The sequence below is a fragment of the Gymnodraco acuticeps genome, unplaced genomic scaffold (assembly GCF_902827175.1).
Source record: "Gymnodraco acuticeps unplaced genomic scaffold, fGymAcu1.1, whole genome shotgun sequence".
Taxonomy (NCBI): Eukaryota; Metazoa; Chordata; class Actinopteri; order Perciformes; family Bathydraconidae; genus Gymnodraco; species Gymnodraco acuticeps.
Genome location: NW_022990224.1, coordinates 1,157,391 through 1,185,312, shown reverse-complemented (window position 1 = coordinate 1,185,312; position 27,922 = coordinate 1,157,391). Strand labels below are relative to the sequence as shown.

Below are 27,922 nucleotides of genomic sequence, written 5' to 3'. Positions count from 1 at the left end.
CACTAGTTGCTCTCAACGTCTGTGTGGATGAGATCAGACTAGGGCCGCCTCCAACTCCAACGTCTTCCACTCCCCCGCGCAGTGCTCTCTGGGAAACTGAGTCCACTCTAAATAATTCAAGCTCCCGTACCTTTTCTTCGACCGCTAACAAGATGCCGGCCGTACATCACAAACTGCTCCTGGAGGACGCTTTGCAAGACAGTCCTCAGGTAGGCCTGTGTGGGTATTATCACGTTTAAAGACACGACTGTCACACGACAAGACGTAACGAGCAATGAAGCTAGCTTTCTAGCCCACACAATATCATGTTTCCGGCGTAGCCTCTTTCCACTGGTCGATGACAGCTCCTAATTGACACTTTGTTGTTGAAATGTAATCCTCTCACAGTCGCCTTCCTGCTCCAAACAAAGTTCTAGTTTATACTGCTAATCTATATGATCGGTGTGTATGTGTCTTTGTTGTGTTTACAAAGCTACCGCTCGTCCCAGTGCTCTTCTCTACGATATGCTGTTGTGCATTTAGACACCTCAATATGTTAGATGTATGGGCCATAGCTGAACCAGAATCCCTCTATTGCAATACTTTTATTTTTCCGATGTCGTATAAGGTTGGATTTTAGGGCTAGACCCTGTAGTGGAGCCGAACTGGGCCTGATTTACAGGATGTGGGAGGGGTTTCCATTATCGGACTGCACTAGAATTAGTCAATAGCCTGCAACAGGGCAGCAGTGGTGGCTCTCAGTGGTAAATAGCACATGTTGTTTAAAGCCCAAAAGTCTAGGGTGCAATTTTAAAGTTGCAATCCATTAAATCCAGAACAGTCCTTGCTTTAATGCACATCTAATGTAGCCCGTAATAAATGCTGTCTTTTGCATCATTCCATCTCAAATAGTGCTACCCTGTTTGATGCTTAAGTGCAACCCATGCTGAAGGTTTATTTCCTTCTTCACGTTTTTCAATTCCTACAAGAAATAGGCCTGGTGTCATTGCTACATTAAATGTAAACACAGACAAAGTTGTCAATGTTCCAGGTAATCTGTTGTTGGTGTGAAATTGTTCTCTATCTTTTTGTGGCAAAAAGTCAGGTGGAGTAAACTGTAAACAGACTTTAGCCTTGGGTGTGTTTCCTCTCAGCTGTATCTGCCCTGCCTTGCTGCACCTGTTTGGAAATAAAACCACACCCAGACAGGATTTTCTCAGTTTGCATAAATTAAATGTTGTTTAGTTTGACTTGGAAGCTTCACTTTCATAAGCCTCTGCATACTGCAGCTACTTCCCTCAGCCCTCTTTCCACCACCAGAAATATTTTATACATCTATTGTTTGTGTTTTCACCAAAACTCAAGTTGTGTTTTTTAATTAAGGTACTTAATTACTACTTGTTAAGTACACTGCGAAAATATAAAAAGTAACACTTGACTCAATTTCAATATGCCCAGCTCCGCCTGAATTGTCCTGATGTAATAAACACATTTGATTATCATTTTGTGGTTTTAACAGATGCTTAAACTCATTTGAATAATGAGTTGTTGGCATAATGCGACTTCACACCTCAGTATGATTTACGGTTAGGGCTGCAACTGACATTTATCTTAATTTGTGATTAATCTGCTGATTACTTTCCTAAATGTTCAGTTAATAGATTCAACGTTTTTTAAATATTGGAAAAATGCTCATTATAATTTCCTAGAGCCCTAAAGGACAACTTCAAGTTGCTTTCCTTTTGTGAGAATACTCCCAAAGCCCAAAGATATTTGATTTGTAGGAGAAAGTTTTAAACAAATTCTTCTTACCCAAAATAACTAATACATTTGTGTTATCCCTCCAACTCAAGTTTGTTCTAAAATGTTTCATATCAGGAAGAAGTCCACTGTTTAAAATCAGGCTGCTAAAGCCTCATATAAACACCAGATTGTATTTGTACATAGCATCCTTTTAATAATTAATTTAACTAACCACTCGTCTGTTCAACCTGTTGTCATATTTGTACCCAAAGAGTGTATGAATGTTTTGTTCCACAGACTCGCTCCTTGCTCAGCGTGTTTGAGGAAGATGCTGGGATGCTTACTGACTACACCAACCAGCTGCTGCAGTCCATGCAGCGTGTGTACGGAGCGCAGGTACTAAACAAACACACACACACACACACACACACCGGCAGTGGTACAGTCAGTAGGGGCTTGGACTGGGAGCTGTCCAAGTCCCCGAACAGACCTAAATATGCAGTGTGGACTGCTACTTGGAGAGGTCCCAGTTCACCTCCTGGGCCCTGCCGTGGTGCCCTTGAGCAAGGCACCGGACAACCCCCTTCCCCCCTCACCCCCATTGTCCCCTGGGCGCTGTACAATAGCTGCCCACTGCTCCTAGTACTAGACTCCTGGTACTAGGATGGGTTAAATGCAGAGTGTGCTGTGCTCTGCATGTGTGACCATTGAAGAGGGTTTCATCCCTCTCATTCTATCTCTCTATACACAGATACACAGACTCCGTTTCCTTAACTGTGTTTGGGTTGGTTAAACAACCACACATGTTCAAACATAATTTGTGACATAATACAATTGGGCGGGTGTATGTTGTTTTTTCTTAACGGGAGTCATAACATGTATTTGCTTGGCTGAAGAGCATTTGAGGTTAATAATTAGCATTATAAAACTACAGTAGAGCATTGTATGGTTTACACTGAAGGGAAGATGCTGCATCGGAATACACCAATGCTAAACTAGGATATTACACACACTTACAGTTGCAAGAAAAAGTATGTGAACCCTTTGGATTCTCCACACATAGCGTTGTGTGTTTCTTCCAAACAACTCAACTTTGGTTTCATCTGTCCACAGAATATTTTGGAACATCCAGGTGCTCTTTTGCAAACTTCAAACGTGCAGCAATGTTTTTTCTGGACAGCAGTGGCTTCCTCCGTGGTGTCCTCCCATGAACTCCATTCTTGTTCAGTGTTTTACGTATCGTAGATTCGTCAACAGAGATGTTAGCATGTGCCAGAGATTTCTTTAAGTCTCTAGCTGACACTCTATCAATCAATCAATCAATGTTTATTTATATAGCCCAATATCACAAATGTTACATTTGTCTCAGTGGACTTTACAGTTTGTACAAAATATCAGTATGACAATACGACACCCTCTGTCCTTAGACCCTCACATCGTACAAGGAAAAACTTCCGAAGAAAACCCACAGTTTAAAGGGAAAAATGGGAGAAACCTCAGGGAGAGCAACAGAGGAGGGATCCCTCTCCCAGGACGGACAGACGTGCAATAGATGCCGTGTGTAAATTGAAAAGATAATACATTTGCAACATAGGTAGTCCAAATGTTTGGAAATGCATGTGTGTATAATAGGAAGATGAATCCACGAGGATATCCATCCAGGACCTATGATCCAGGACCACAGCCATGACTCAAGATCCAGGACAGAGGAGCGCAGGATCATCCATGACTCCGGATCCCGGCGTATACAGACACCAAAAGAAAGACATTTGGGGAAGCTGGGTTAATCGGAACATGAGAGTACACAGGTATAGACAGAGAGAAGGAAGAAGTAAGATGTCCCCCGTCAAACTAAGCCTATATCAGCAAAACTAGGGGCTGAATCTAATCAGCCCTAACTATAAGCTTTATCAAAAAGGAAGGTCTTAAGCGCACTCTTAAAAACGGATAGGGTGTCTGCCGCCCGAACACAAACTGGAAGCTGATTCCACAAATGTGGAGCTTGATAAGAAAAGGCTCTGGCTCCCATTGTACTTTTAGAGACTCTAGGAACAACCAACAACCCTGCATTCTTGGAACGCAATGCCCTAGTAGGACAGTAGGGTATAATGAGTTCTTTAAGGTAAGATGGCGCCTGCCCATTAAGGGCTTTGTAGGCGAGAAGAAGAATTTTAAATTCTATCCTGTGTTCTATAGGGAGCCAGTGTAAGGCAGCCAGAACAGGAGTAATGTGGTCCCTTTTCCTAACTCTGGTTAGTACACGAGCTGCAGCATTTTGAATCAGCTGAAGCGACTTGACTGACTTCTTGGTACACCCTGATAATAAAGAGTTACAATAATCCAGCCTTGAAGTAACAAATGCATGGACTAGTTTCTCTGCATCGTTTTGAGGCAAGATATGCCTGATTTTTGCAATGTTACGTAGATGGAAGTAGGCGGTCCTTGAAATTGATTTTATGTGGGCGTTAAAGGATAAATCCTGATCAAATATAACACCAAGATTCCTTACAGTCTCACTGGAGGCCAAATTAATGCCATCCATGGTTAATATATCCTTAGATAATTTGTTTCGTAGATTCTTCGGGCCAAGTACAATAACTTCAGTTTTGGTCGTGTTTAACATCAAAAAGTTTAAGGTCATCCACGTTTTTAAGTCCTTAAGGCAGTCTTGAATTTTATTTAGATGATTAATTTCATCAGGCTTGATTGATAAATATAGTTGAGTATCATCCGCATAACAATGAAAATGTACAGAATGATTCCTTATAATATTGCCTAACGGAAGCATATATAATGTGAACAAAATAGGTCCGAGCACTGAGCCCTGTGGCACTCCATGGCTAACTTTGGTTTGCGTGGAAGATTCATCATTGACACGTACAAACTGAGAGCGTTCAGATAGATAGGACCTAAACCAGTCTAAAGCAGTTCCCTGTATGCCAACTAAGTGCTCTAGTCTTTGCAATAGGATATCATGGTCGATAGTATCAAATGCAGCACTGAGATCGAGCAAAACAAGAATAGAGACACGTCCCTTGTCAGAGGCTATTAGAATGTCATTTGTGACTTTAACCAGAGCTGTCTCTGTGCTATGATGTGTTCTAAAGCCAGACTGAAAATCTTCAAATAAATCATTGTTTTTTAAGTAATCACACAGCTGTTTTGCGACCGCTTTCTCAAGAATTTTTGAGAGGAACGGAAGATTGGAAATAGGTCTATAATTGGCTAAAACCTCTGGATCGAGGTTGTGCTTTTTAAGAAGCGGTTTTATCACTGCTACTTTGAATGATTGTGGAACATAGCCTGATAATAAAGACATATTCATAATATTTAATAAATAAGTGCTAATTAATGGAAAAACTTCCTTCAACAGCTTAGTTGGAATTGGGTCTAACATACACGTTGATGGTTTAGAAGAGAGAATCATTGAATTTAATTGTTCAAGGTTTATGGCTGAAAAGCATTCTAGTTTACTATCTAGTGTAATATTAGAACTTAGGTTTCCGGGAGCTGTTGATAACACTATACTGGTCAAAGGCAAGAGGTCATTAATTTTGTTTCTAAGAGTAACAATTTTATCATTAAAAAAGCACATAAAATCATTACTACTGAGTGCTATGGGAATAGAAGGCTCAATCGAGCTGTGGCTTTCTGTCAGCCTGGCTACAGTGCTGAAAAGAAATCTTGCATTATTCTTATTCTCATCTATTAATGAAGTAGGCTGCTCTCGCTTTACGCAGTGCTTTCTTATATTCATTGAGAGTAATATGCCAAATTAAACGAGATTCTTCAAGTTTAGTGGAACGCCATATCCTTTCAAGTTGTCTCGACTTTTGCTTTATTTTGCGGGTTTCGGCATTATGCCATGGAGCTAATCTATGTTGTTTTATTTTCTTCTTTTTCAAAGGAGCAACAGAGTCTAATTTTATTCGCAGCGCATCTGTAGCACTATCAACAACATGATCAATTTGGGGTGGTGTACATTTTGTATAAGTTTCCTCCCTTACATGCAGACATGCTATCGAGTTAAGTATTGGTGGAATCTCTTCCTTAAATTTGGCTATAGCACTAACAGATAGGTTTCTGCTGCAGGAGCTTTTGACTAATGCTTTGTAGTCTCGTAACAGTACTTCAAAAGTTACTAAGAAATGGTCGGATAAAGCAGGATTATGCGGTTCGACTAATAGTTGCTCAATTTCAATACCATAAGTCAGAACAAGGTCGAGAGTGTGATTATAGCAGTGGGTTGGTTTATTTACACTCTGACAAAAACCAACAGAATCTAATATAGAGTTAAATGCAACAGTAAGGCTATTTTTATCGTCGTCAACATGAATATTAAAGTCACCTACGATAATTACTTTATCTGTTTTAAGAACCAAAGTTGATAAAAACTCAGAGAATTCAGATAAGAATTCTGAATAAGGACCTGGTGCACGGTACACTGTAACAAATAAGATTGGCTGCAAAGTTTTCCAGGTCGAATGCGTAAGACTAAAAACAAGACTTTCAAAGGAGGTATAATTTAATTTTGGTTTAGTATTGATAAGTAAACTTGAGTCAAAGATTGCTGCAACTCCACCTCCTCGGCCCGTGCCTCGGGCAATATGAGTATTGATATGGCTGGGTGGAGTGGCCTCATTTATGCTGACATATTCTTCATGTCTCAACCAAGTTTCAGTGAGACAGCATATATCAATATTATAATCTGATATTAAATCATTTACCAATATTGCTTTAGATGCTAGAGATCTTATGTTTAAGAGACCACATTTAATATTCCTGTTTTGTTGCACTGTAGTAGTTGTTACATTTACTTTTATTAGGTTATTATGTATGACACCTCTATTAGGTTTTACCTTAACTTGTCCTTGGGCAGACACACACACCGCTAATATTGGGTATTTTATTGGGTTCGGGATTCCTATGGATGACTGCCTAGGAGAGAGCGCAGAGAAGCGTGTAAGACTGCGACTCCGCCTCCTGGTCTCAACTCCAGTTTGTCATGGATTAAGTCCACAAAGCCCTGAAATGTTTGCCGAAATGAGATTTGCACCTTCCAAAGTAGGATGAATGCCGTCTCTCTTAATCAGACCAGGTTTTCCCCAGAAGGCTGTCCAATTATTTACGAAGCCCACATTGTTTGCTGGGCACCACCAAGACAACCAGCGTTGAAATGATGACATGCGGCTATACATGTCATCATTGATCAGATTGGGGAGGGGACCAGAGAAGATTACGGTGTCCGACATTGTTTTAGCATAACTACACACCGACTCCACATTAAGTTTGGTGCATTCTGATTGACTCTAGGATTCTTCTTCACCTCATTGAGCATTCTGCGTTGTGCTCTTGCATTCATCTTTACAGGACGGCCACTCCTAGGGAGAGTAGCAACAGTGCTGAACTTTCTCCATTTATAGACAACTTGTCTTACCGTGGACTGATGAACATCAAGGCTTTTAGAGATACTTTTGTAACCCTTTCCAGTTTTATGCAAGTCAACAATTCTTAATCGTAGGTCTTCTGAGAGCTCTTTTGTGCGAGGCATGGTTCACATCTGGCAATGCTTGTTAAGAATAGCAAATTCAAAACTGGTGTGTATTTTTTATAGGTCAGGGCAGCTTTAACCAACACCTCCAATCTCGTCTCATTGATTGGACTCCAGGTTGGCTGACTCCTGACTCCAATTAGCTCTTGAAGAAGTCTTTAGCCTAGGGGTTCACCCTGCACTGTGACTGTGTACATGGTGTGTTCAATAAAAACATGAAAACATATAACTGTTTGTGTGGTATTAGTTTAAGCAGACTGTGTTTGTCTATTGTTGTGACTTAGATGAAGATCAGAACACATTTTATGACCAACTTATGCAGAAATCCAGGTCATTCCAAAGGGTTCACATACTTTTTCTTGCAACTGTATATAGGCAGCTGATACATGCAAACTGAAGAATAAGACGTCCTGAGAAACATTACAATTTAAGTGTTGTTGCTTTGACCAGGAAATAGGACATTTGCACACTTTCAGTGTAATGTGCAGTAAGTAATATTATGGTGCTGTTAGGTTGCAGATAGTTTTGAGCTCACTTGTCACTTAGACAATGATGCCTCATTGAACACAACGCAGTCACAATAAATGCTTCATTCTTTCCACAGTAAACGGACACAACTTATAACATGATGTAATACCTTCTCTGAACCAATAATGGCTCCCCGCCGGTAAAGCTGGCATTTATGTGACCCTTGTGCTTTTTAAAGGGATTTTTATTTTCAACCCTGGCTCACCTGTTGACAATTTATTTTCCTTAAAGGGCTTAAAGAAATCATGTGAGTTTTAAAAATGTTGTCCCTTTATCTGCCCTTTACAGAGTGAGATGGGACTGGCCACAGAGCAGCTCTCAAGGCAGCTCATTGATTATGAGAAGAAAGTGAGTATTGTTATTATAATCAAGAGTATACTTTTCAATGGAGACAGGGGGTCATGTTCCAGTCACTTTTTTTGTTCCAGGTTTATTTTACTACTGCAGTCTCTTAAGACTTTAATGAATGATGTGTAATTGTTGTAAATGTAATTGTGCATGAGAACATTTCAGGAATGTTAGACTGGCCAGCCACCATTATCCAGAAGAAATAAGCGCATAAAGGACAACAAATAATGTTATATTTGTTTAACCACCTAATAATAGTATATATGTAATTTGATCTTTCTCTCCATGTGAGTTTGCATGTGTCTGCCACACCTAGTCTTTGCATGATCTGTGCATGAAATAACCTTGAAGTAGAAGTGCCTCTCTGTTAGTTATGTATTATGGGTTCTAAATAACGCATCCAGCATGAACTCAAACATAGAGTATTTGTTGAAGTTGACAGAGCAGCTCCATTAAATAATAATGACAAATAAAAGTATGTGCATCAGTCGCATTTATGGATAAACAAATCTGGGTTGTGGTGTGGATTGATGGATTAGCATAGGGTTTAGTAGCCTATTTGGCTTACTTATGAGCACTGTTGGCTAAATCTGCGCTACATAATGCAGTTTCATGGTATAAACTGTTTCCTCCTTCTTTCCTCTAGAATTTTGCCCTTGGGAAAGGTGATGAAGAGGTAGTGCTCACACTGAAGAGCTTCGCCAAAACTGTAGGAGAGGTGAGTTTCAGTTTTGTTGTTTTATGGCTGTGTATTTATATGTGTGTGCTCACAGCAGAAGAGAGCTATGAATGCTAGGTTAGTAGTTGGTTATTTTATGATGTAACAATGGAGATTTCACCTGTGCTCCCAGAGCATGCTGGTAAAAATGACCTTAAAGAAAAGACCTGAGGTGGACACTGCGCCGCATGAATGGACAGCAGTGGGGGAATAGATTGATGGATGAAGGGGTGTGTGTAGGCTCAGGAATATAGATAAAACAGATGGGCCTGTTTCTGTCAGACACCGGGGTCCACAGGCATGCTCACTCAGCACTCAACAGGATTTAGGACATGGCAATCCACACGTACACGCATGCTGTTTGTTTAGAGGACACAGGTATATTGTGTGCTTGACCTTTACCTCCTGATTTCAGAAGAACACTTATGTCACAATGTCAATCAGGCCTACCGCTACACCTAATGCTGTGAACTTTAGCATTGGCTAAACTCAGATTAACCTGCATGTCCTCCTGTTAGACGCTGGAGTGCAGCTTGTTGATAAGCAAAGAGAATTATCGCAGGTTGGCTGGTGTGTGCGATATGTGTTCATGTTTCCAATGCTAGAGTTAACAGCAGGTTTTATTATTCTCTTCAGGGAATGTACTGTTCCCCAATATGGGCTTGTTATGATTTAGCAGAGTTATTGTCTGCAGTTATGAACCCATTTGAAATATTACTTCACAACTTGCTGCAGGAACAACCGGGAGCAAATGTCACTCTTCATATTGAAATGAATTGAAATCCCTCAAGATGTTTGCGGAGAGTACATTTTCTGTTTATGCATTTGTCCATAGATGGTTTTTTTGTATAACCTGCTTTTTTGTCATCCAGCTGAACTCCCTCCACTCGGAGCTCGCCCACCAGATGGCCGACAGCATGGTTTTCCCTTTGATCCAGTTTCGAGAGAAAGACCTTACAGGCAAGGCCACACGCACAAAAGACAGAACACTTTTCATATTTTATTTATTTGTCATGCCTGCTATCAACTGTCAAGAGATGAAAAAAGGTAAGGGGAGATGGAATAACAGACAACAAAGTTAATGGTCAGCGCCTTTACCACTAAACCACAAGCCCCCATTATTGCTATCCTGGCTCCAAGATGGTGGAATGAGCTCCCCATTGACATCAGGACGGCAGATAGCTTGCACATCTTCCGGCGCAAACTGAAAACTCATCTCTTTCGACTCCACTTCGAGAGTTAGAACGATTAACGAAGCACTTTTATACTAATAAAGGACTGGATTACCTAAAGCCAGTTGAGTAGCACTTGAAATGTTTTTGCTCTATGAAACCTGATATACTTATATGATTCTGTTTTCTTCAAGGTTGTGTCTTCCTGGTCGAATGTACTTATTGTAAGTCGCTTTGGATAAAAGCGTCAGCTAAATGCAATGTAATGTAATGTAATTGTCACATTATGAGCGATAACTTATCTGGTCATTGCAATAGCTAGATGTATCATTTATTTGATTTGCTTCATTGTTATTTGTATATATTCTAACAAAACGTCCTTTGCTCTGAATGTTGCAGAGATAAGCACGCTGAAGGAAATATTTAGCATCGCCACTGATGGTGAGTACAAATCCTGACCTATTTAAGAAACCAATAACAATTACCAGTTACTTTTTGATCCTCATGTCCCTTCTCTACTCTCCTGCAGAGCACGAGGCAGCGATGGTCAAATATAGCCGATTGCCCAAGAAGAAGGAGAATGAGAAGGTAGAGTGACTGTGAAGTGCTTCCTCTCTTGAAAAAGCTTTTTCTCATTGAACTTCAGAAGGCCATACAGTGCATTAATGCTGTGGCAGTGCTTTGCTTTCAAATATTCCTCTACAGCCACGCTGCAGTGTTTTAGTAAGAGTGTTACAACACCATGCACTATAATGGCTGCTCAGATAACAGTCCTGTTATTTGCTCCCGTGTCAGCATGTCCTCTTGGACGTACAAGATAATGCGTCTTTGTTGCTTATTTGTATGTGTGTGAGACGAGGAAAAGTGTTGTATGAGTATATGTATGAGTGTGTGTGCAGAGTTTGATAGTGAGTTTATATAAACATTCGCATGCTTATCCTCTCCTTCCTGGACAGGTGAAGTCAGACTTGGTGAAGGAGGTGGCCTACACCCGGAGGAAGCAGCACTCGGCCTCGCTGCAGTATTACTGCGCCCTCAACGCCCTGCAGTATCGCAAGAGAGTCGCTATGCTGGAACCAATGCTAGGCTACACACAGGCACAGGTACTGACCACGATCTGGGTCAAAACACATTAGCATATCAGTATTCAAAGTCCTTGGGTATACATCTCCTCTTTGGAACTGATTAAGTTAATAAAGAACAATTGTTAGCGTGCAATATATAAACCACGGGGGGAATAAGTATGTTATTCTTTTTACGGAAACAAATAGATTATCTACTTTTTCTGTTTCAGGCTTTTCAGTAGCTTTATTGTTTCATATTTGATATCAGACGAAATATCTTTGTTTATACAATATTTCCGTTCACTATTTCGCATTTTATAGTCAAAACAATTAATCTAGAAAATGAATGGCAGATGATCTTTCAATTACAATACTGTTAGTTGCAACCCTTCATGTGACCACATGCAATCTGTCTCTCTACATTTCTATTGCATACTAATCGACTTGTAAATGTTTAAAGGTCCCATGTCATGCTTTTCTGGTTATTACCCGTCCCCTTGTGTGTTATGAAGCTTTGTATGCATGTAAACGGTCTGCAGAGTCTCAAACCCTCAAAGTACACCCTGTAGCGAGTACAACTCTAACACAGAAACGACCTGTCTATGGATGCTGCCCCAGAACGCCTCGTTGGAGATTTCTCTTTTTCCATTTTATTCTTCCTGAGTATGGTGACGTAGCCATGCCCAGGTCCAAATGGACCAATCCGTGGAGCTCCTCACACACACACACTCAGCCTTATCTTTTCTCAGCTGCGATACTCCGCGGAGTTTCGCCGGCACACTCCTTATCTTTCCTCAGCCGCAGCTGCGTGGATCTCCACTCACAGTTCGCCACACACTCACATGTGTGTGCTCAGGCTGAGTTTTGCCGTGTCTCGCAGACCCCACGCAGCAACCAGGAAACGACACCAGCTCACACTGTCGGCTCCTCGAGTCTCAAAGGGCGGAGCAGCGAGCCCCGCAACGTCCCGCCAACACGGCACCCAGACCCCACGCATTATTCTCATCTGTTTGTCATTACTGGTGTCATTTTCTGGTTGCTAACAAACGCCATTGTAACACATAAACACCCATCAGAGCACACTGGGCTCACAGGGAGGGGGGGGGCAGGAGCTCCAACAAGGCGTGTAGGACAGAGAGTGAATACACATACTATACAGAGATGCTGTATGAGAAAACCAATGTCATTTTGGAACAATGTAAATCTATTTTAGTAGACCTCAACAATGGAATTATGATCAGTAGAAATGGCACAACATGGGACCTTTAAGTAATTCAAGATGAATAGCTCATTATTATCTCATCACGCAGATCCGCTTCTTCAAGAAAGGCATTGAGCTGGTGTCAAAGAAGATGGACAACTTCCTCTCCTCTGTGTCCAACATGACTCAAAAGTAAAGTCTATCTCATTAACAACCATATTCCTGTGTACAGTAATGTGATGAACCAAAGCTTTAGTATCAACAGTGTGTGAATAGTTGTGTATAATCCTAAACAGAAATAGTTATACTCTGAACTTCTGCAACACTCATCCCCCTTTTTAGGCATGATTTTGCAGAATAACACTTAATAATGTTAGGCATCGAGTTTGTTTAAAAGAAAGTTCTAAATGTTCTGATGGAAATGCTTGTATTGAAACTTTGTCGGCCATTAGTATCCAGGCCCAGCTGGACTCGGAGGCGGAGGGCATGCGTGCGGCGCAGAGGGAGCTTCTGTCTGTGGAGGACACGGTCTATATGCCAGACATGGACACTGAGCCTGTCAATCGCACACTCATCCAGAAGGCTGGCTATCTCAACATTAGAAAGTAAGATTAATTGCCCTCATCATGGCCCTATCTTAAATCTGAGGACACCTCATATTCACTTAGCGTTCTTTTTTGGTCGACATGTAAATGTGTGTCTTGGTAGGAAAAAGTCTGAGAAACATGCTTTGGATGTGTACCATTTTAAACATGTGACAATTCAATGATTTGATGGATGATTAAGTCTGGCACAATAGATCGTGCATTCAGTATACAGTGGATATATTAAAGGGGCCCGTTTTCCTTTCCTGCAGTGTGTTATATAGGTTTCTGTGCATGTGGTCTGCAAAGGCTAAAATACCAATGTTCCCTCCAGAGGGAGTTTCTCTCCCACACACTCCCCCCTGCCTGAAACGCCTCAATTGGACTATTTTGTTTACTTCCGGAACATAGTGACATGACTCATGCTTCCATGGATAGCGTTACAACAATTTGTACATGATAGGCTAAGGGAGCGGATTACAAAGCCGGCCAGCTAACCAATCAGAGCAGACTGGGCTCTGGTTTCAGACAGAGGGTGAAAAGAGGTGCTGCAGTACAAGCAGTATGAGGAAAATAAAGAGCTTTTTCAACATTAAAGCATGTGAACATGTCACAGTAGAGGCACATGATGATAATAATATGAAGCAACACATTTGCAAGTTAATGGGCCCTTTAAAAGTGCAGTCAGCGATTCTGGAGAAAGTGTGTTTATATTTGAACTTCTATTTCTTTATTTGCAATTGTCAGAGCCAGGGCTGTGTGTTAATGACATATGTCTTCTCAGTTCACACACAGAATGGATATCTATCCGTGAGATGTTTCACTGTATTTAACTAAAAAGTGTATTTGATTTGCTGACTTCACCTTAAAGTCGTGAAGTTAGAAATAATCAAACAAAAAATGATAAATGTGACATGACTGCAGTAAACATAAGTCAGTCACAGCCGACACGTCGGGTCAGGCAACATGTTGACAGTGTGCGCTGTCAGCCTTTTGCTGAGTGGATGTATGAGAAAAGAAATGTCCGTAATGGCTCCGGGAGGTGGAACTGCAGCGTAGCCTGCGATGTGATTTAGTGAAATGTCAGAGCTGTCAAACTCTGTCTCTCGCTCATATACATCCAAAGTCTTTGATAAATGTCTGTGACACCAGAGAAAAGGTTTCCGCAGAATGTCATTCTGTTTAATGACACACACCACCAGGAGCCTTTTGAACGCTTGTCAAAAGCTGAGTCCACAGAACATTTATTTCTCTATATTTCTCAATATTAAGGGTCTGAGTCACCCACAGCAGCATGAGCCATTCACTGTGATATGAATCAAAGGAAGTGTATCTGCAAATATTTTTCAAACAGGATGTAGAAGACGAAGGCCATTTCAATGAGTCATGCAAGTGTCTCTTTGTTTTGGTGAGTCAGAGTTAAAGGCCATTGTAGTCTACTTTGTTGTTTATGCATAGAAAGTGATAGCCAAAGCAAATTCAAACCAACACAAAACAGCTGTTCACCTTCACAAAAAATACATGTGAAGGAGAATTCATGTTTCCAAGTGTGAGGAAAAAGGACACAACTAAAGTATTGGTTTAGTATTGGTTTCTAAGCTGAGTATTTTATTCTGCTCAATTGGTTGTAACATATAAATTCCCAAGCAATACCAAATACCTTTTATTATAAATTATACTATTGCAGAATCATATATCTTACAAAATATAACATAATATTGTCTTTATATTTTAAAGACTAACACGTATATCATAATGACCTGGAGCAGTTTTTTTGTACAAACAAAATCACCATTATTATTTATAATTTTTATATTTTTCCTATTTCTAGTGAAATGTTTGTTTGTTTTAGTTTTAAAAACGTTAACAAAACTTTTTAAGGAGGAAGAATTAGAATCTACTTCTTGCATATCTTTATTTTGAACTCATTTTTAAGCCAGATCCTTAAATCCCTGCCATTCTTACTCTTTTATGAAGCCCTCGTCACTTATAGAACGTTCTATTATTCCACCAATAAACCTTTCAAAATCTCATATTTGTGCCGACTATTATCCACTCTTTCTTCCCCTGCTTTTCCGTGCTCCAGTAAAACCGGCCTAGTGACCACAGCCTGGGACCGACTGTACTTCTTCACCCAGGGAGGGAACCTGATGTGCCAGCCGCGGGGGGCGGTGGCGGGGGGCATGGTGCTCGACCTGGACAACAGCTCCGTCATGGCTGTGGAGTGTGAGGACAGACGCTACTGCTTTCAGATCACCTCCCCCTCAGGAAAAACGTAGGGACACTTTTCCACATGTCCAACAATAAGAGTAACGTGAATGAGATACTGGATGTTTAATTCTCTCCATTTTCATCACTGCCTGCAGGTCAATGATTCTACAAGCTGAGAGCAAACGGGAATATGAAGAAGTAAGTTTGAAAGATGCCGTTTAAAAAGCTGTGTGATCTTCCTTGTTGTTTTATATCTCCATTCAAAAGACATCTGCTGGTTCAAGTATCTGTCATATTGTACTGGAGGAGCTGTCAGGACCTATCTGCGTGTTTGTCATATTTCCTTTTGTGCTTTGCCACATCTGACTGGCCTGTCACAGCTGGTGTCAGTCTGGTTCAGAGGAAGCCCTAATGATCTCTTGGTTTCTTTTTAGTGGATTTGCACCGTGAACAACATTTCCAGACAGATCTACCTGACTGACAACCCAGAGGTAACACACACACCCCACACACACTGCAAGTTTAAAAAGGAACCAACTAAACCTACAACATCCTAACTTTAGTTGGTAATATATTGGTGGATTCAAAATCAACTTAATTGTAAAGTTTAAGAATCAGAATACCTTTATTATTATCCCACAGAGGGGAAATGTGCAGCGTTACAGCAGGAAAGAGCCACAGACAGCTTAGTGTTGCATATCTTACATGCGTTAAAAAAGTACTAAGTTATAATATAATAAACAACACAACAATATGCTAAAAAAAGTACTAAGTTATAATATAAGTTTAAGTTGAGATGAGAGATACTAATCCCCCCGGGGAAAGTCAGGAGTTTAAGCGGCCACAGAGTGAGATTGAAAAACAGGACAGTACAGATTCACACAAGATTAATAAATTAAAGATTCAATTGAAGTGAAAATGATATACAGGTAAATAACTGTTAAAATAAGAAATTAATTAAATGATCATATTTGAGTAAGTTAAGTTGTGTCAAATGTTATTTATTTCTGTGCCAAAGAAAATGCATCTGCCCTTGCTCCTTCATCCCGTAATAAGAACAAATTAGAAACAACAACTATAAATAACATCTACAATAAGCATTCAATCTGTGAGTTATTCAAAGTGCTTATACATTATTTGTGTGTTCAGTATTTTTACCACCTTGGGGTGTACAAATGGTATATGAGGTGTTTGCACCGAGCTCTGATGCTTCGTAGGCGTATCCTGAGGGAAGGAACACAAACTGAACGCGTGCAAAGTGACGGCCTGAGGTGTTAATCTGAATCTGTGGCAGTGATGTCCGTATGCTTTTATTAATCTGTACTGGTTTAGCTGTGTTTGGACTGTCAGAAGTACGCTAACAGTAAGGATGCCCTCTCTAAAGCAAACAGGAAGAATTTGAGTTTTTGTGGACATTTCATATTTTTTTAAAGCATCGCAGAGAGTATACAGTTTTGATTTGATCTTGTGGAGAAAATCCATTTGTTGTTCTTCTCTGTTTCAGAGGCATAACATATAATGATATTGCTCCAGTGTTGTCTCATGGACCCCCGCCCTCCCTTCTCTCACAGCTGTTGTTTCTTTAAACTGTGGGTTTTCTCCGGACGTTTTTCCTTGTACGATGTGAGGGTCTAAGGACAGAGGGTGTCGTATTGTCATACTGATATTCTGTACACACTGTGAAGTCCACTGAGACAAATGTAACATTTGTGATATTGGGCTAAATAAATAAACATTGATTGATTGTTTTGAAGCAAAACATCTTGCCTGTTTGCAGGGGGGTTGGCTCTGGGAAAATGTTTACTCAGACTGTCGCTGTGTCTGAAATATCTCAGTTTTTGTATTTTCCCTTCATGAGAATCCCTAGGTTGTTTACCATAGAGTAAGTGATGATTACAGATTTCAGATACTAATCATCCTGTTGTGTTACTAGTGGAGCAAAACCGCAAATGACACGCTTGTCATCTCAAGATTTTTAGGAACCAGTTGTGTATCTGTACGCGCTATTAAAGCTACTGCTAATGTTTTGTTCCTTTTGTGGGAGATTTCAAATCTCTATAGAGCTGTGGTCTGATTTCTAGGTGCTACAGAATTCAGACAAAAGCTGGGAAGTAAATGTTGTGCACAAAACAACAAATCAAGAATGTTTTCAGACACCTTGTTTTGTTGTGAAAGTTGTCAGTGCAGAGATGGCCCCCTGGTGTGGGTGTTTGTGCAAAACTGCATAGACTCATCCTCATTTGCATACAAATATATACTTAATGATCTGTGTTCTTCCTCCTTGTCTCAGTTATTCTCTTTCTGAACTCTGTTAATTGCTTTGTGAAAAGATAATTGAGCATTCTTCTTGTTGTCTCTAATTAGAGTAAAACAACGATATGCAGAGAGCAAACTTGCACCTCAATATATCATTGGGTTTTTTCTTGTTTTTTGAAATTTAAAGCATTAGTTAAAAATGAACTTTGTCTTAATGTATTCAAACTTCAGGTTCAGGTTATTTATTATTTATTTAAGGTTCTTCTGCCAAAATTACAACACAGGATATACTGTATGCCTGGGTAAGGAAAGACTTAACAAATAAACCTGGAAGTACTTGTATTTGTTATTGCTAGTAAATCATTGTACACAGAGATCATGTAGAGAGTGTGGGGGAGATAAGAGAACGGTTAACATTTTGTGATGGTTTTAACCTTTTAGGCACTTAATACTGCTCTGATTTGATAAATAAGCCAATTTCTGATACAGAGATCTGTTTTTTAGGCTGTGGCCATTCGACTGAACAAGAGTGCCATCCAGGCGGTCACCCCCATCACCAGCTTTGAGAAGAGACCGGAGGGCGAGGCCAACCCCGACAGGTCAGGCTCGTCTAACTTTACAACCGGCATCCTCTTCTGGAGTTTATAATTAGTTATTTAAAGGTGGCTTTTAAACTGCGCTGAACTGGGTTTTTCATTTGTATGCGACTTGCTTTTTGCATTTCTTATTGGATCTTTATGTCAGTGTGTATCTCAAATGTTTATATTTGTGTCAGTGCAAAACGCAATATCTTTACATGTAAATTGTTCACGGCGTCAAAAGAGATTGAGAATGTGATTACATTTTCCCTCAGTAGGAAAGGAACAAAATGTCCGCCTATGATAACTGAGGTGAACCGACATTATGCATCTTGTCACTTTCTGCTAAGTTGCATACCGCTTAAATGTTCTCCACGCTGCGAATGAGCAATTATAGCTTGGCAACGGTAACTAGGCTTGTCAGGTTAGAAGAAGATACACTTTAATAATCCCTTACAGGGACATTTATTTCCCCACTCTGTTGTGTTGAGGATATACATGCACACACACAACCACATGCAGATAGGAGAGGCTGCCAGGTACCCGGCGCCAAGGGAGCAGTTTCGAGGTTGGATAGTTGTTCATTTTAAACCTAGATAAATGCTCAAGGGCACCTCGGCAGTGGCATTGGAGGTGAACTGGCACCTCTCCAGCTCTCTCCATCTTTTTTTGGTCAGATCGGGACGTGAACCGGCAACTATTCAGTTCCATGACCAAGTCCCTACGGACTGCCGCCTAAAAAATGGACTTTTATTAATCCCTCGTGGGTAAATGGTTTCTCTGCATTTGACCCATCCTAGTGTTAGGAGCAGTGTGCTGCCATTTTGAACGGCGCCCGGGGAGCAGTGTAGGGAACGGTGCCTTGCTCAAGGACACCTCTGTAGCATTTGGTCTTGCCGGGACTTGAACTGGTGACCTTCCAGTTGCCAAGCCAACCCCCTATCGACTTCGCCACCACCACCGCCGTTAGGCTTTGAATTTATCAACATGTCGAAGTTGTGCCAATTGTTAAAATAAATCCTAAAGAATCTGAACGCTGAAAGCATTATTGGTTTCTGAAACTGTTCTTTTGAAGTTGAGTTTTCGGTGTTTTGTTTATTCAGTTTTTTCCAAATAACTGATCCGCTGTTTCTCCCTACAGAGCGAAGCCAGGAGGGGTCCATACCACCGGTGCTTCCCAGAAGACGGGGGCTGCTCCGGAAGCAGAAGACCTGATCGCCCCCGGGACCCCCATCCAGTTTGACATCATGCTGCCAGCCTCCGAGTTCCTGGACCAGAACAGAGGGGGGGGGAGGTGAGGGAGTCTGTGGGTGCATGTTAGTGAGAGCAGAGCAGGAGTGATTAGAGCTGCTGGTGGATCATTTCCTGAAAGTCTGCCTCATAGTGGTTATTATTTCATTTCCAGGAAGCAAAATTGTTCGTAATGGCTCGATGCAGAGGTTTAAATGCTTTTTTTCCGTGTGTGTGTGCTCCCTTCCTGGCAGACGCACAAATCCGTTTGGAGAAACGGACGATGACTGTTCTACAGAAAGCGACGGTAACCATTTCCCTCATCTGAATGCAACAAAATGCTTCTGCAAAGCACAGTTTGAGCCCGGCTTGACCTCGTTGTGTGCCTGTTTATGTCCCTTACCTTCATACCTGAACCAACGCTTCTGTTGTTGACGCGATTGTTTTATGCTGCTGACCTGTTTGTGATGATTGTATGTTTTCCGCAGACTCCCTCCTGCAGCAGGTGTTCGCCGTGCGCTTCCAGGGTTCGATGGCGGTGCGCTGCGGGAACAATCAGGAGGTGATCTACGAGGCCATGAGGCAGGTTCTGGCCGCCCGAGCCATTCACAACATCTTCAGGACCACAGAGTCACATCTCATGGTCACCAGCAGCAGCCTCAGGTACCGTTTACTGCATATCTGTCAAGTTGTACATGAATACCAGAGATTTGGACAAACTTTTCCGAAGTTTACTTCCAAAGAAAATAAAACCTTTTCTGCAGGTGGAAAATAAAATGGATAGTCCTGTACTGAAGGTAGAAATAAAAATGATATGGTATTTAAAATGCTGTTTGTGTTTTCTCAGCAATCTTTTGGTCTGTTGAAAAACCAATAGTACTCTTTAATCTTCCATCTGCCACACAGCCTCACAATCTTTTCTGCTACAAGTTATAGTTCATGTTTTGGTTAGGAACTGTTACACTCTGGTTTGGAACTTGGTCACAGCTATATTAAATAGAACAGCCTCCTACACTGCACAACACAAAAAGCAACATCAATTTGAAAACAAAGCATCTGAAACGTATTTCCAGTTTTAAAGTTGTGTCGTGCTGCACAGGAAATAGTTTTGTAAAAGCCCTGCTTGTACACAACTGGTTGTGTACACAAATTGTGATGTCCCGTAAATCACTGCCTGAACAACAAAGACCTTGGAGCAAGAACATTCTACAGCACAAACAATCACAAATATCTACGACAAACAACTTTAGTGGATGCGAAACAAACACAGAGATGTCTGCAACAAGTTACATGTCATAAAGCTGTTGTATAACCCTTGGTTTATTTTCCCATTGATAAGAAGCTTCATCTCATGTAAGCATTGTTTCGAGCTGAAACAAAACAAGGTCAAGGCTGTTTCATTGTCTTCATTATTCACAAGTGTCTCCTTTGTCTTCACAATAGGTTGATTGACCCTCAGACTCAGGTTACAAGAATCAGTGTGAGTATGAAAAGTTATTGAATCTGTGTTAATCAAGGGCCCTTTCTCTTTTTTGTTCAGACGTGAAGATTTAGTCAAGGTTGCTAAAGTTCCAAGGAAGAAGAGAAGACACTTTCTTCCTTGTGTCTCTTTTTATCTGTATGTTTGTTTTTGTTATATTAATTTTTATTTATTTGTTCTGTCTTTGTATACATGTATGTATGTATGTGCATGTGTGTGGGTATGTACACACACGTATGTGTATGTGTATATGTGGGTATACATATGTGAGTATATGGGTACAAGTATTACTGTTACTATTCTTTATTCCCTTATCTATACATTTTCTTTTAATATTATCTTCTACATTACTTTACTTTTACCTATACATGTATCTATTTAATTTAGTTAGTTATTTAATTTACTAGCTAGGACCGGGAGGGGGGGAAAGGGAAAAAATAAAAATATTGACTGTATAAATGTAAACTCATTGTGCCTGACTCAATAAAAAAAATAAAAAAAGGTTGCTAAAGTTCCGATAATATTTCGTAATTAACGAGAACACGGTGAAATAAAGAGTTGTTTTTTCAAATCTCATACGGAGATTTCATTCATTTGTCTAACTAATGCCCCTGAACTGCAGTCAGTGATTTCTTTCTTTATACAGTACAGTCGAAAGTCAAATGCATGGAAGTTTATGGAAACTAGTGGAATTTGAAATAGCACAAATAAATAATTTAATACCAAGATTTTAACCAAAAAATTACTCGACAGGGTAAGTAATTATAATTTGAGTGGACAGTTTAATTTAGAGAATTATTGTCATACAATAGGTATATGGAGTATATGTATTCAAATGAAGAAATAATAAGGTAATTAGGAAACTAAGATAATGCATATTTATAAGCATAGAACTATTACAATATATTTACTTTTTTAAGGTATACTTTACTATACTACTTAGACCATGTACTATACCATGACTCTTGATTTATTTTCAATGATTTGCCACACTTTGACTTGTTAGACATTTAGCTTAGGTGACTATATGCTGGTTAACAGAAGCATGGTAGGCTGTGGCTCAGTGGAGAGTGTGCTGGACTTTGAATCAGGGGATAGCAAGTTCAAGTCCCGCTGCAGTCAGCATGTCGTTGTGTCCCTGAGACACTTCACCCCAAATTGCTCCTGTGGGGATTGTCCACAGTATTGAGTATGTAAGTCGCTTTGGATAAAAGCGTCTATAACATTACATTACATGTCATTTGTTAAAGATAATAACATAATTGAGTGTGTTTTCATTCATTGCTGTTGAGATCTTCAGATAATGTACTGACATGTAATGTATGCAAAAACAATGTATAATCTATTAACTCAAGCAATATAGTCCAAACTTTCCTGAAAGCATGTCATCCTTTGGTTCAGTGCTGCAGGGGGGGGGGGTATTGTGATGACTGCACATGTGATGAGAGGATGCACTGTGAATAGGAGGGTGGTCATTCTACTGAAGTCTTATTTAGAAGAAAAAATAACAAGAAGAAGAGGAAGACGTACTTTATTAATCCCTCACAGGGAAGAGTGTAGGCTTGTAAACACGTCTGTACATGTGATGGAAGAGTGTGCCAGCGCGTGCAGTGAATGGGCACAATTTTAATAAATTGACATACTTGTAAAGTCAAAATAACCCATTAGACCTGGCATTGCTTTTTGATACTTATTTTCCCACCGAGAGGTTCACTGTTTAAGCAGTCAGGTACACATTTCATTCTGAAGCTGTACAAAATTTTACAAAATGAACTTCCTTTGGCCATTTTTGTATCCTTTGCAACCCTAGCCATGTCTCCTGTAATCCACTCCTACCACGTGTTTCTAAATCTGTATTCCCCTCCTGTCTCTTCTCTCAGTTCCAGCTGGGGGAAGTGACTCAGTTTGCGGCGCACCAGGAGAACGGCCGGCTGATGGGCTTCGTGGTGGAGGGCAGAGACTGGAGTGATGGAGACGAGGAGGGGGAGCCTTCGTTTAGCACCTTCGTCTTCGAGAGCAACACAGAGGGCGAGAAGGTAGATACTGATAAAGCTTTACCCTGTTTTAAGAAGGGTGAAATGATGCATATATGTGTATTAAAGTTGATGTTTTTGTCTTTATTCACAGATATGTTACACCATAAGTTTGGCGAAGGACATTGCAGAAGCTAAGAAGGTATCATCAATAACACAATCAGCTGATTTCTCCATAAGAGAGAAATGACATGTTCTATTACCTCATTGATGCCTGTTTAAAGTTGGAAGTCATATTTTAAACAACCCGTAACTCTGGAACAGTCTCCCTGCAGTAAGCGTTAGAAAATGAAAACGTATTGCTCATCTCTTTAAATGTGTGTGTATGATCATTTTATTTGGTTCTGTTTTACATCTCTGGAGGCCTTTCTTCTTTTTAATGTTCTCTAGTTACATCTGCCTTTTTATTTGTCTTATCTTATCTCCTGTGAAGCTCATTTTATTGCATATTTGTGTACAAAATGTCTATCAACACATATTTATTATATTATTTATTTAGGTTTTATAGTTTCACAACACTAAATTAGAGTGGTTTTTCAGTGGCTGATCAGGAGGTATTTATGAAGAGAAATAAGAAAACAACTTCTACCTCCCATAGTTCATAAAAAAATGTATTGTCACGACTTGCGGATTTGAAAAACAAAACAAAAATCACGCTCAGGTGCAATAAGCATTCTGTTACGTTTGTTTTCTCAGGACCCAGACGCCCTGGCCCAGCTGTTGAAGAACATGCCTCTCACCAACGACGGGAAGTTCCTGCTGCTGGAGCCGGAGACGGGCGACACGACCAACGGAGCGGAGGAAGACCTGGAGTCTGAAGCCTAGTCCCCCTCAGGACCAAAAAACCACCACGGTCCATCCTTTGCCTCGGAGAGAAGTTTCTCCTTGAAGGTGACGCCATGACCAGCTAACCCTAACTCTGGTACTCCAACACCCATAATAGAGAGTGTAGGTCACTTCCACTCACCCTCTGTCATAGAAGACCTGGAAGGAACAAAAAGCAGATCTGATGGGTTCTCTATCAGATCTGCTTTTCTTTTGTAGCACGGGTCTTTGGATTTGTATTTACACCTATGTGTGGTACTAAAAAGGGAACAACAGATATCGATTGTGTTTCAATGTCTTCTAATATCTCTGGCCATCTAACAGAAGGTGGTGAATTACTTTGTTTTAGGTTTACATTCATTCTTAGGTTTACGTCGTTTGGAAAGTTCATTCCTTTGCTTTGTTTACACGTTAACTTGTACGTTATGCTCTTATGCAACTATTTTTGTGTTTATTTTGTTTGTTCGTGTACAAAAAAAGTTATTGCACTTCCAAAGTTAATATCAGTTTAGTAATGCTTGACGGCTACAGAATGCACTTATTAAGACATTTGAAGGATCTTAGACTTTTAAGACAACGAAGGACTTAAAAATGGTTTAATTAATGTCAATTCCTTTAATCTTTAATCAATGACTGTTCAATTCCATGTGATTAAAACTGTGAGCATGTGTGCCCTGAACAGTGGACACCATTGGCATGAGCGATTAGATTAAGCGTCTTTGTTCTTCCTGCACTCTTACACATATGGTGGTCTTAAGCATTCCTACTAAACTGAATTAATGTAATGTTTTTTGTTATAACCACTACCTATACAAAGCAAGTCTTAAGATGATCTGTATGCAAGGTTCTCCTCAAGCAGCCAAATAATATTTAGTCAAATTAGTATGTTGGGCTAGGTTTCTTGAAGGCGTTTGTAAATACGAGCCGTGCGAGTGTCTATATGATGTTTAATCAGTCGGCTGCATTAAAAGCTTTCAGAGTCAATATGCTAGGACTGATGCGGTGCATGATTAAATAATGGCGTTCTCTCTCCGTCCCGTCGCAGAATATTAAAACTCTACACTGAGCGCTGAGCTGTAATACTAAAATAAATGTCACGGTAACGCATGTAGGCAGTGGGGTATAATGTACTCTTATACGTTTGAATACAGGAAGATTAAAGGAAGGCAGACGACCCGTCCCCTTTGGATCCATGTTCAGTTTTAGTCCATTTCAGCCAATTTGAGCTGTTATTATGATATTAATGGGCGGTGGTGTTGAAAGATGAAAGTGTTTTTGTACCTGTAATACAGACGGGGTCATAACCACTGACTTGACGTTGATCGTGAAAGTTACATTGTGTTGACCAGTGAGTGTCTGCTTGCTTTTTTTTTTACCCTACATCAGATTTCTTGGCGTAATCACATATTAAACAAGGAATAAGTGTGGATATTTCCTCAAGGACTGTCTGTTCCTCTGGTGAAACCATTAATTATGAGTATGTTTTGTCACTACTCATTGTAATCTACCGAATAGTTTGACATTTGGGGAATGGATACATTTGCTATCTGGTGTTAGAAGAAAAGATTGATATAACAAAAACTAAAAACAGGTGTTAAAAGCTTTTGAAGAGACATGGAGCGTTACAACATATTCCAATCAATAATGGGAATTGAATTTTTTTTTTTATCTCCTCAAACTCTTACTGTAAGTATAATGAAAGTGTCCATCTTTAGTGCTGTTCTAGTGAAGGCAAGAGAGTACACGACTCTCACAGCACAATGGAGACATGTTCATATATTCAAGCCTCTCTCTGTGGTCTTTGCCTGAAGCTTTTGTGAAGCCTTCTCATTATGAAACTGTAACAGTAATTAACCTTGAACCACGTCTCAGACTATTTCCTATTGGGTCCTTCAATTTGAAAATAATTGGATCTGGGGAGTCCTTGAAAAGTGAATACATTTGATGATTAAGGTGGTGTGGTACTCTTAATGAAAATGTTGTTGTCAAAGGGTCACAGTATCCATCTTGCTACACTCGAAAGATAATGAGCGTGTTTCCCTAAATGTCAAACTTTTGCTTTAAGTCGCGACGGTTAACCATTTCTCTTCCTGTTGCCTGAATGCGTATTGGCAGGTCTTCTGATGCTTTAAAGAACAGCTTATCCATCCAGTATGTTTGCCCTGTTCTTCTCCAGGTGCTGGTTGACGCGCTTCAATCACACCGTTAATAAAACTAAAGCTTTGCAAACTAACCTGCAGTCCACAACAGCCTCAGAGTTTCTTTCCTGTTCGACTTACACAAGCTTGTCCTATTCCTGATTTATGAATATGATGTTTTTTTAAACTAAACCATCCATTCAATAAAATAAATCCTCTTCTTGCTGCAGCCCATTAAACGTGTTACTGCCGTGCTGCTTATTCTTGTTGTATGTTTGCCCTTGAAAGTGAAAGCAACATCAGGAGAACTCTGGGTGCTCATGGTGTAGAACATACATTTCAGTTATACAGTAAATACTGCCCTCTACTTTTATGAATAGCCAAGGTTGACACAATCCATTACCCATAATGCTTTACACCTTATTTGTCCTAGTTTTCTTAAATAAATGCTAACATGTGATCTTGAATAAATACAAGTAGCTTTTTTACATAATGTGTTTTCTTCACAAAAGTACTTAAGCATCAAAACTAGAAAGAAAAAAAAGTCATTTTGCTTGTGTATTTACATAATACATAATATATATGCACTTATATTCTATACAGCTGGAAGAACACCTGAGCGGAGACTTTACAGTAGGCATCTTTACAAACGTTGGCAGCATACAGAGAGTCCAGAAGCAAAGCCATTAATCAAGCGCAGACATGTAGTTCAGATCCTGCACATGCATTACTTAAACTGGCTTTAATGTCAGACGCATGCTCTAATATAAAGCACCGGTGGGTTTTTGAATATATTTTGAACAGTGAAATGAAGGCCAGAGGAACTGCATTTATCACACACGTCTGATTATGTTTCCTTTAAACACATTTCAGGGATTCTAAAAATGTAAACGCACACGGTACACGAAGGTTCATTGGATAAGTAGCTATGCCTACAGCTCACACACACCAGAACAGAGCTCAGGAGTCTTTGTAGTAGTTGTTGAAGTTGATGCGCAGCAGGAAGTCCTCCAGATGAGGCTGGTAGCCCCGGTTCACCAGCTTGGTCACCACTGAGGAGAGAGGAAACATAAATCACTTAAAGGTAGGGTAGGTAAGAATGGAGAAAACAGCTCGAGTGCGCTAGAGTTTGAAAGTACGCAGCCGAAAAAAATCTGCCCCTTCCTTCAGACTTCCTCACAGAGCCCCTCCTCCAACACAGGAAGCGCACATGACCAATGAGGGCACGAGATAAGTTTGTGCACAGATGGAAGGCTGACAGGCAGGTAGACCATCCAGTTACTTTAGCCGGGCCGATGATTGGTCGTGCTTTTTACAGCACGGCTTCCACAGATGAAATATTTGTATGTATTTATTGTCAAAGCATCTAATTTATTCATTCCTATCGGATGTTAAGAGCATTCCATGGAATATAACAAAAAGGGTTTCTGAAGTGAATTACCTACCCCACCTTTAATACATATGTTCTATTTTTAACAAGAAGTTACCACTCCTCTGTGGTTCAGTTACAGAATGATTTGTGGGGATGTATAATGCGTCAGTATCTTCACATAAACATCTGCAAATACGTATTTTATACACGTAATGTCAGTGATGGGGGACAACATCCACTATAACTTACATTGCTTTAAGAAATAATCCCGTAATAACAAGCACGAACAGGAAAAATCCTAAAGGCAGAACAACTTAGTAAACCATAGATAAGCTTTTTGTTTGTTATATATTTATACAAATAAAAACTCTTACTGTTACTTATTTATCCTAATCATGTTTTACACACACACACACACACACACACACACACACACACACACACACACACACACACACACACACACACACACACACACACACACACACACACACACGGATTTTGTTCAATTGTATCCCATGTGTTACTCTTTTTGTCACATATAACATGTCACACACACACACACACACACACACACACACACACACGGATTTTGTTCAATTGTATCCACAATACGTCATAAAATGTTATATTCCAAAACAAGCAGCTTTAAGCAATATGTTTTTTTTCAAGTTTTATACTTTGTCTTGATTGTTCATTAATATATAATTGGGCCGTTTTGTTGACATTATTTCCAAAGTAATGACCTTTTCTCCAGAACCAGATGCTTTACTCATTATCCTCAGGGCATGTTAATCAAGGGTAAATCTAACTTCCTCCTAAAAACATCTTTCTTATTGCCTCATCACTGCTAAAAGGGTAATACTCAGATACAATACGACCTACTCCAATAAAAGAGCTGGATGACTAAA

General features: G+C 40.1%; 2 protein-coding genes across 3 annotated transcripts in view; one reads left to right on the top strand and one right to left on the bottom strand.

Moving 5' to 3' along the window:
- The first annotated feature begins 34 nt into the window (after positions 1-34).
- appl2 (adaptor protein, phosphotyrosine interaction, PH domain and leucine zipper containing 2) lies at positions 35-25,750 on the top strand. Its single transcript, XM_034218671.1, has 21 exons — positions 35-209; positions 2,020-2,118; positions 8,090-8,149; positions 8,796-8,867; positions 9,740-9,827; positions 10,439-10,480; positions 10,569-10,627; positions 10,996-11,142; positions 12,414-12,496; positions 12,757-12,909; positions 14,975-15,163; positions 15,255-15,297; positions 15,534-15,590; positions 17,860-17,954; positions 19,075-19,227; positions 19,418-19,470; positions 19,652-19,826; positions 20,607-20,643; positions 22,524-22,679; positions 22,771-22,818; positions 23,373-25,750. The coding sequence occupies exons 1-21, from the start codon at positions 153-155 to the stop codon at positions 23,499-23,501; spliced, it is 1,995 nt and encodes a 664-aa protein (XP_034074562.1). The 5' UTR covers positions 35-152; the 3' UTR covers positions 23,502-25,750.
- tubgcp6 (tubulin, gamma complex associated protein 6) overlaps positions 22,740-27,922 on the bottom strand; it is a 34,669-nt gene continuing 29,486 nt past the window's right edge. For both annotated transcript variants that reach the window (XM_034218669.1, XM_034218670.1), the window contains exon 25: positions 22,740-26,691. In XM_034218669.1, coding sequence (XP_034074560.1) covers positions 26,600-26,691 — 92 coding nt within the window. In that variant the 3' untranslated portion in view covers positions 22,740-26,599. The remainder of the gene's footprint in view (positions 26,692-27,922) is intronic.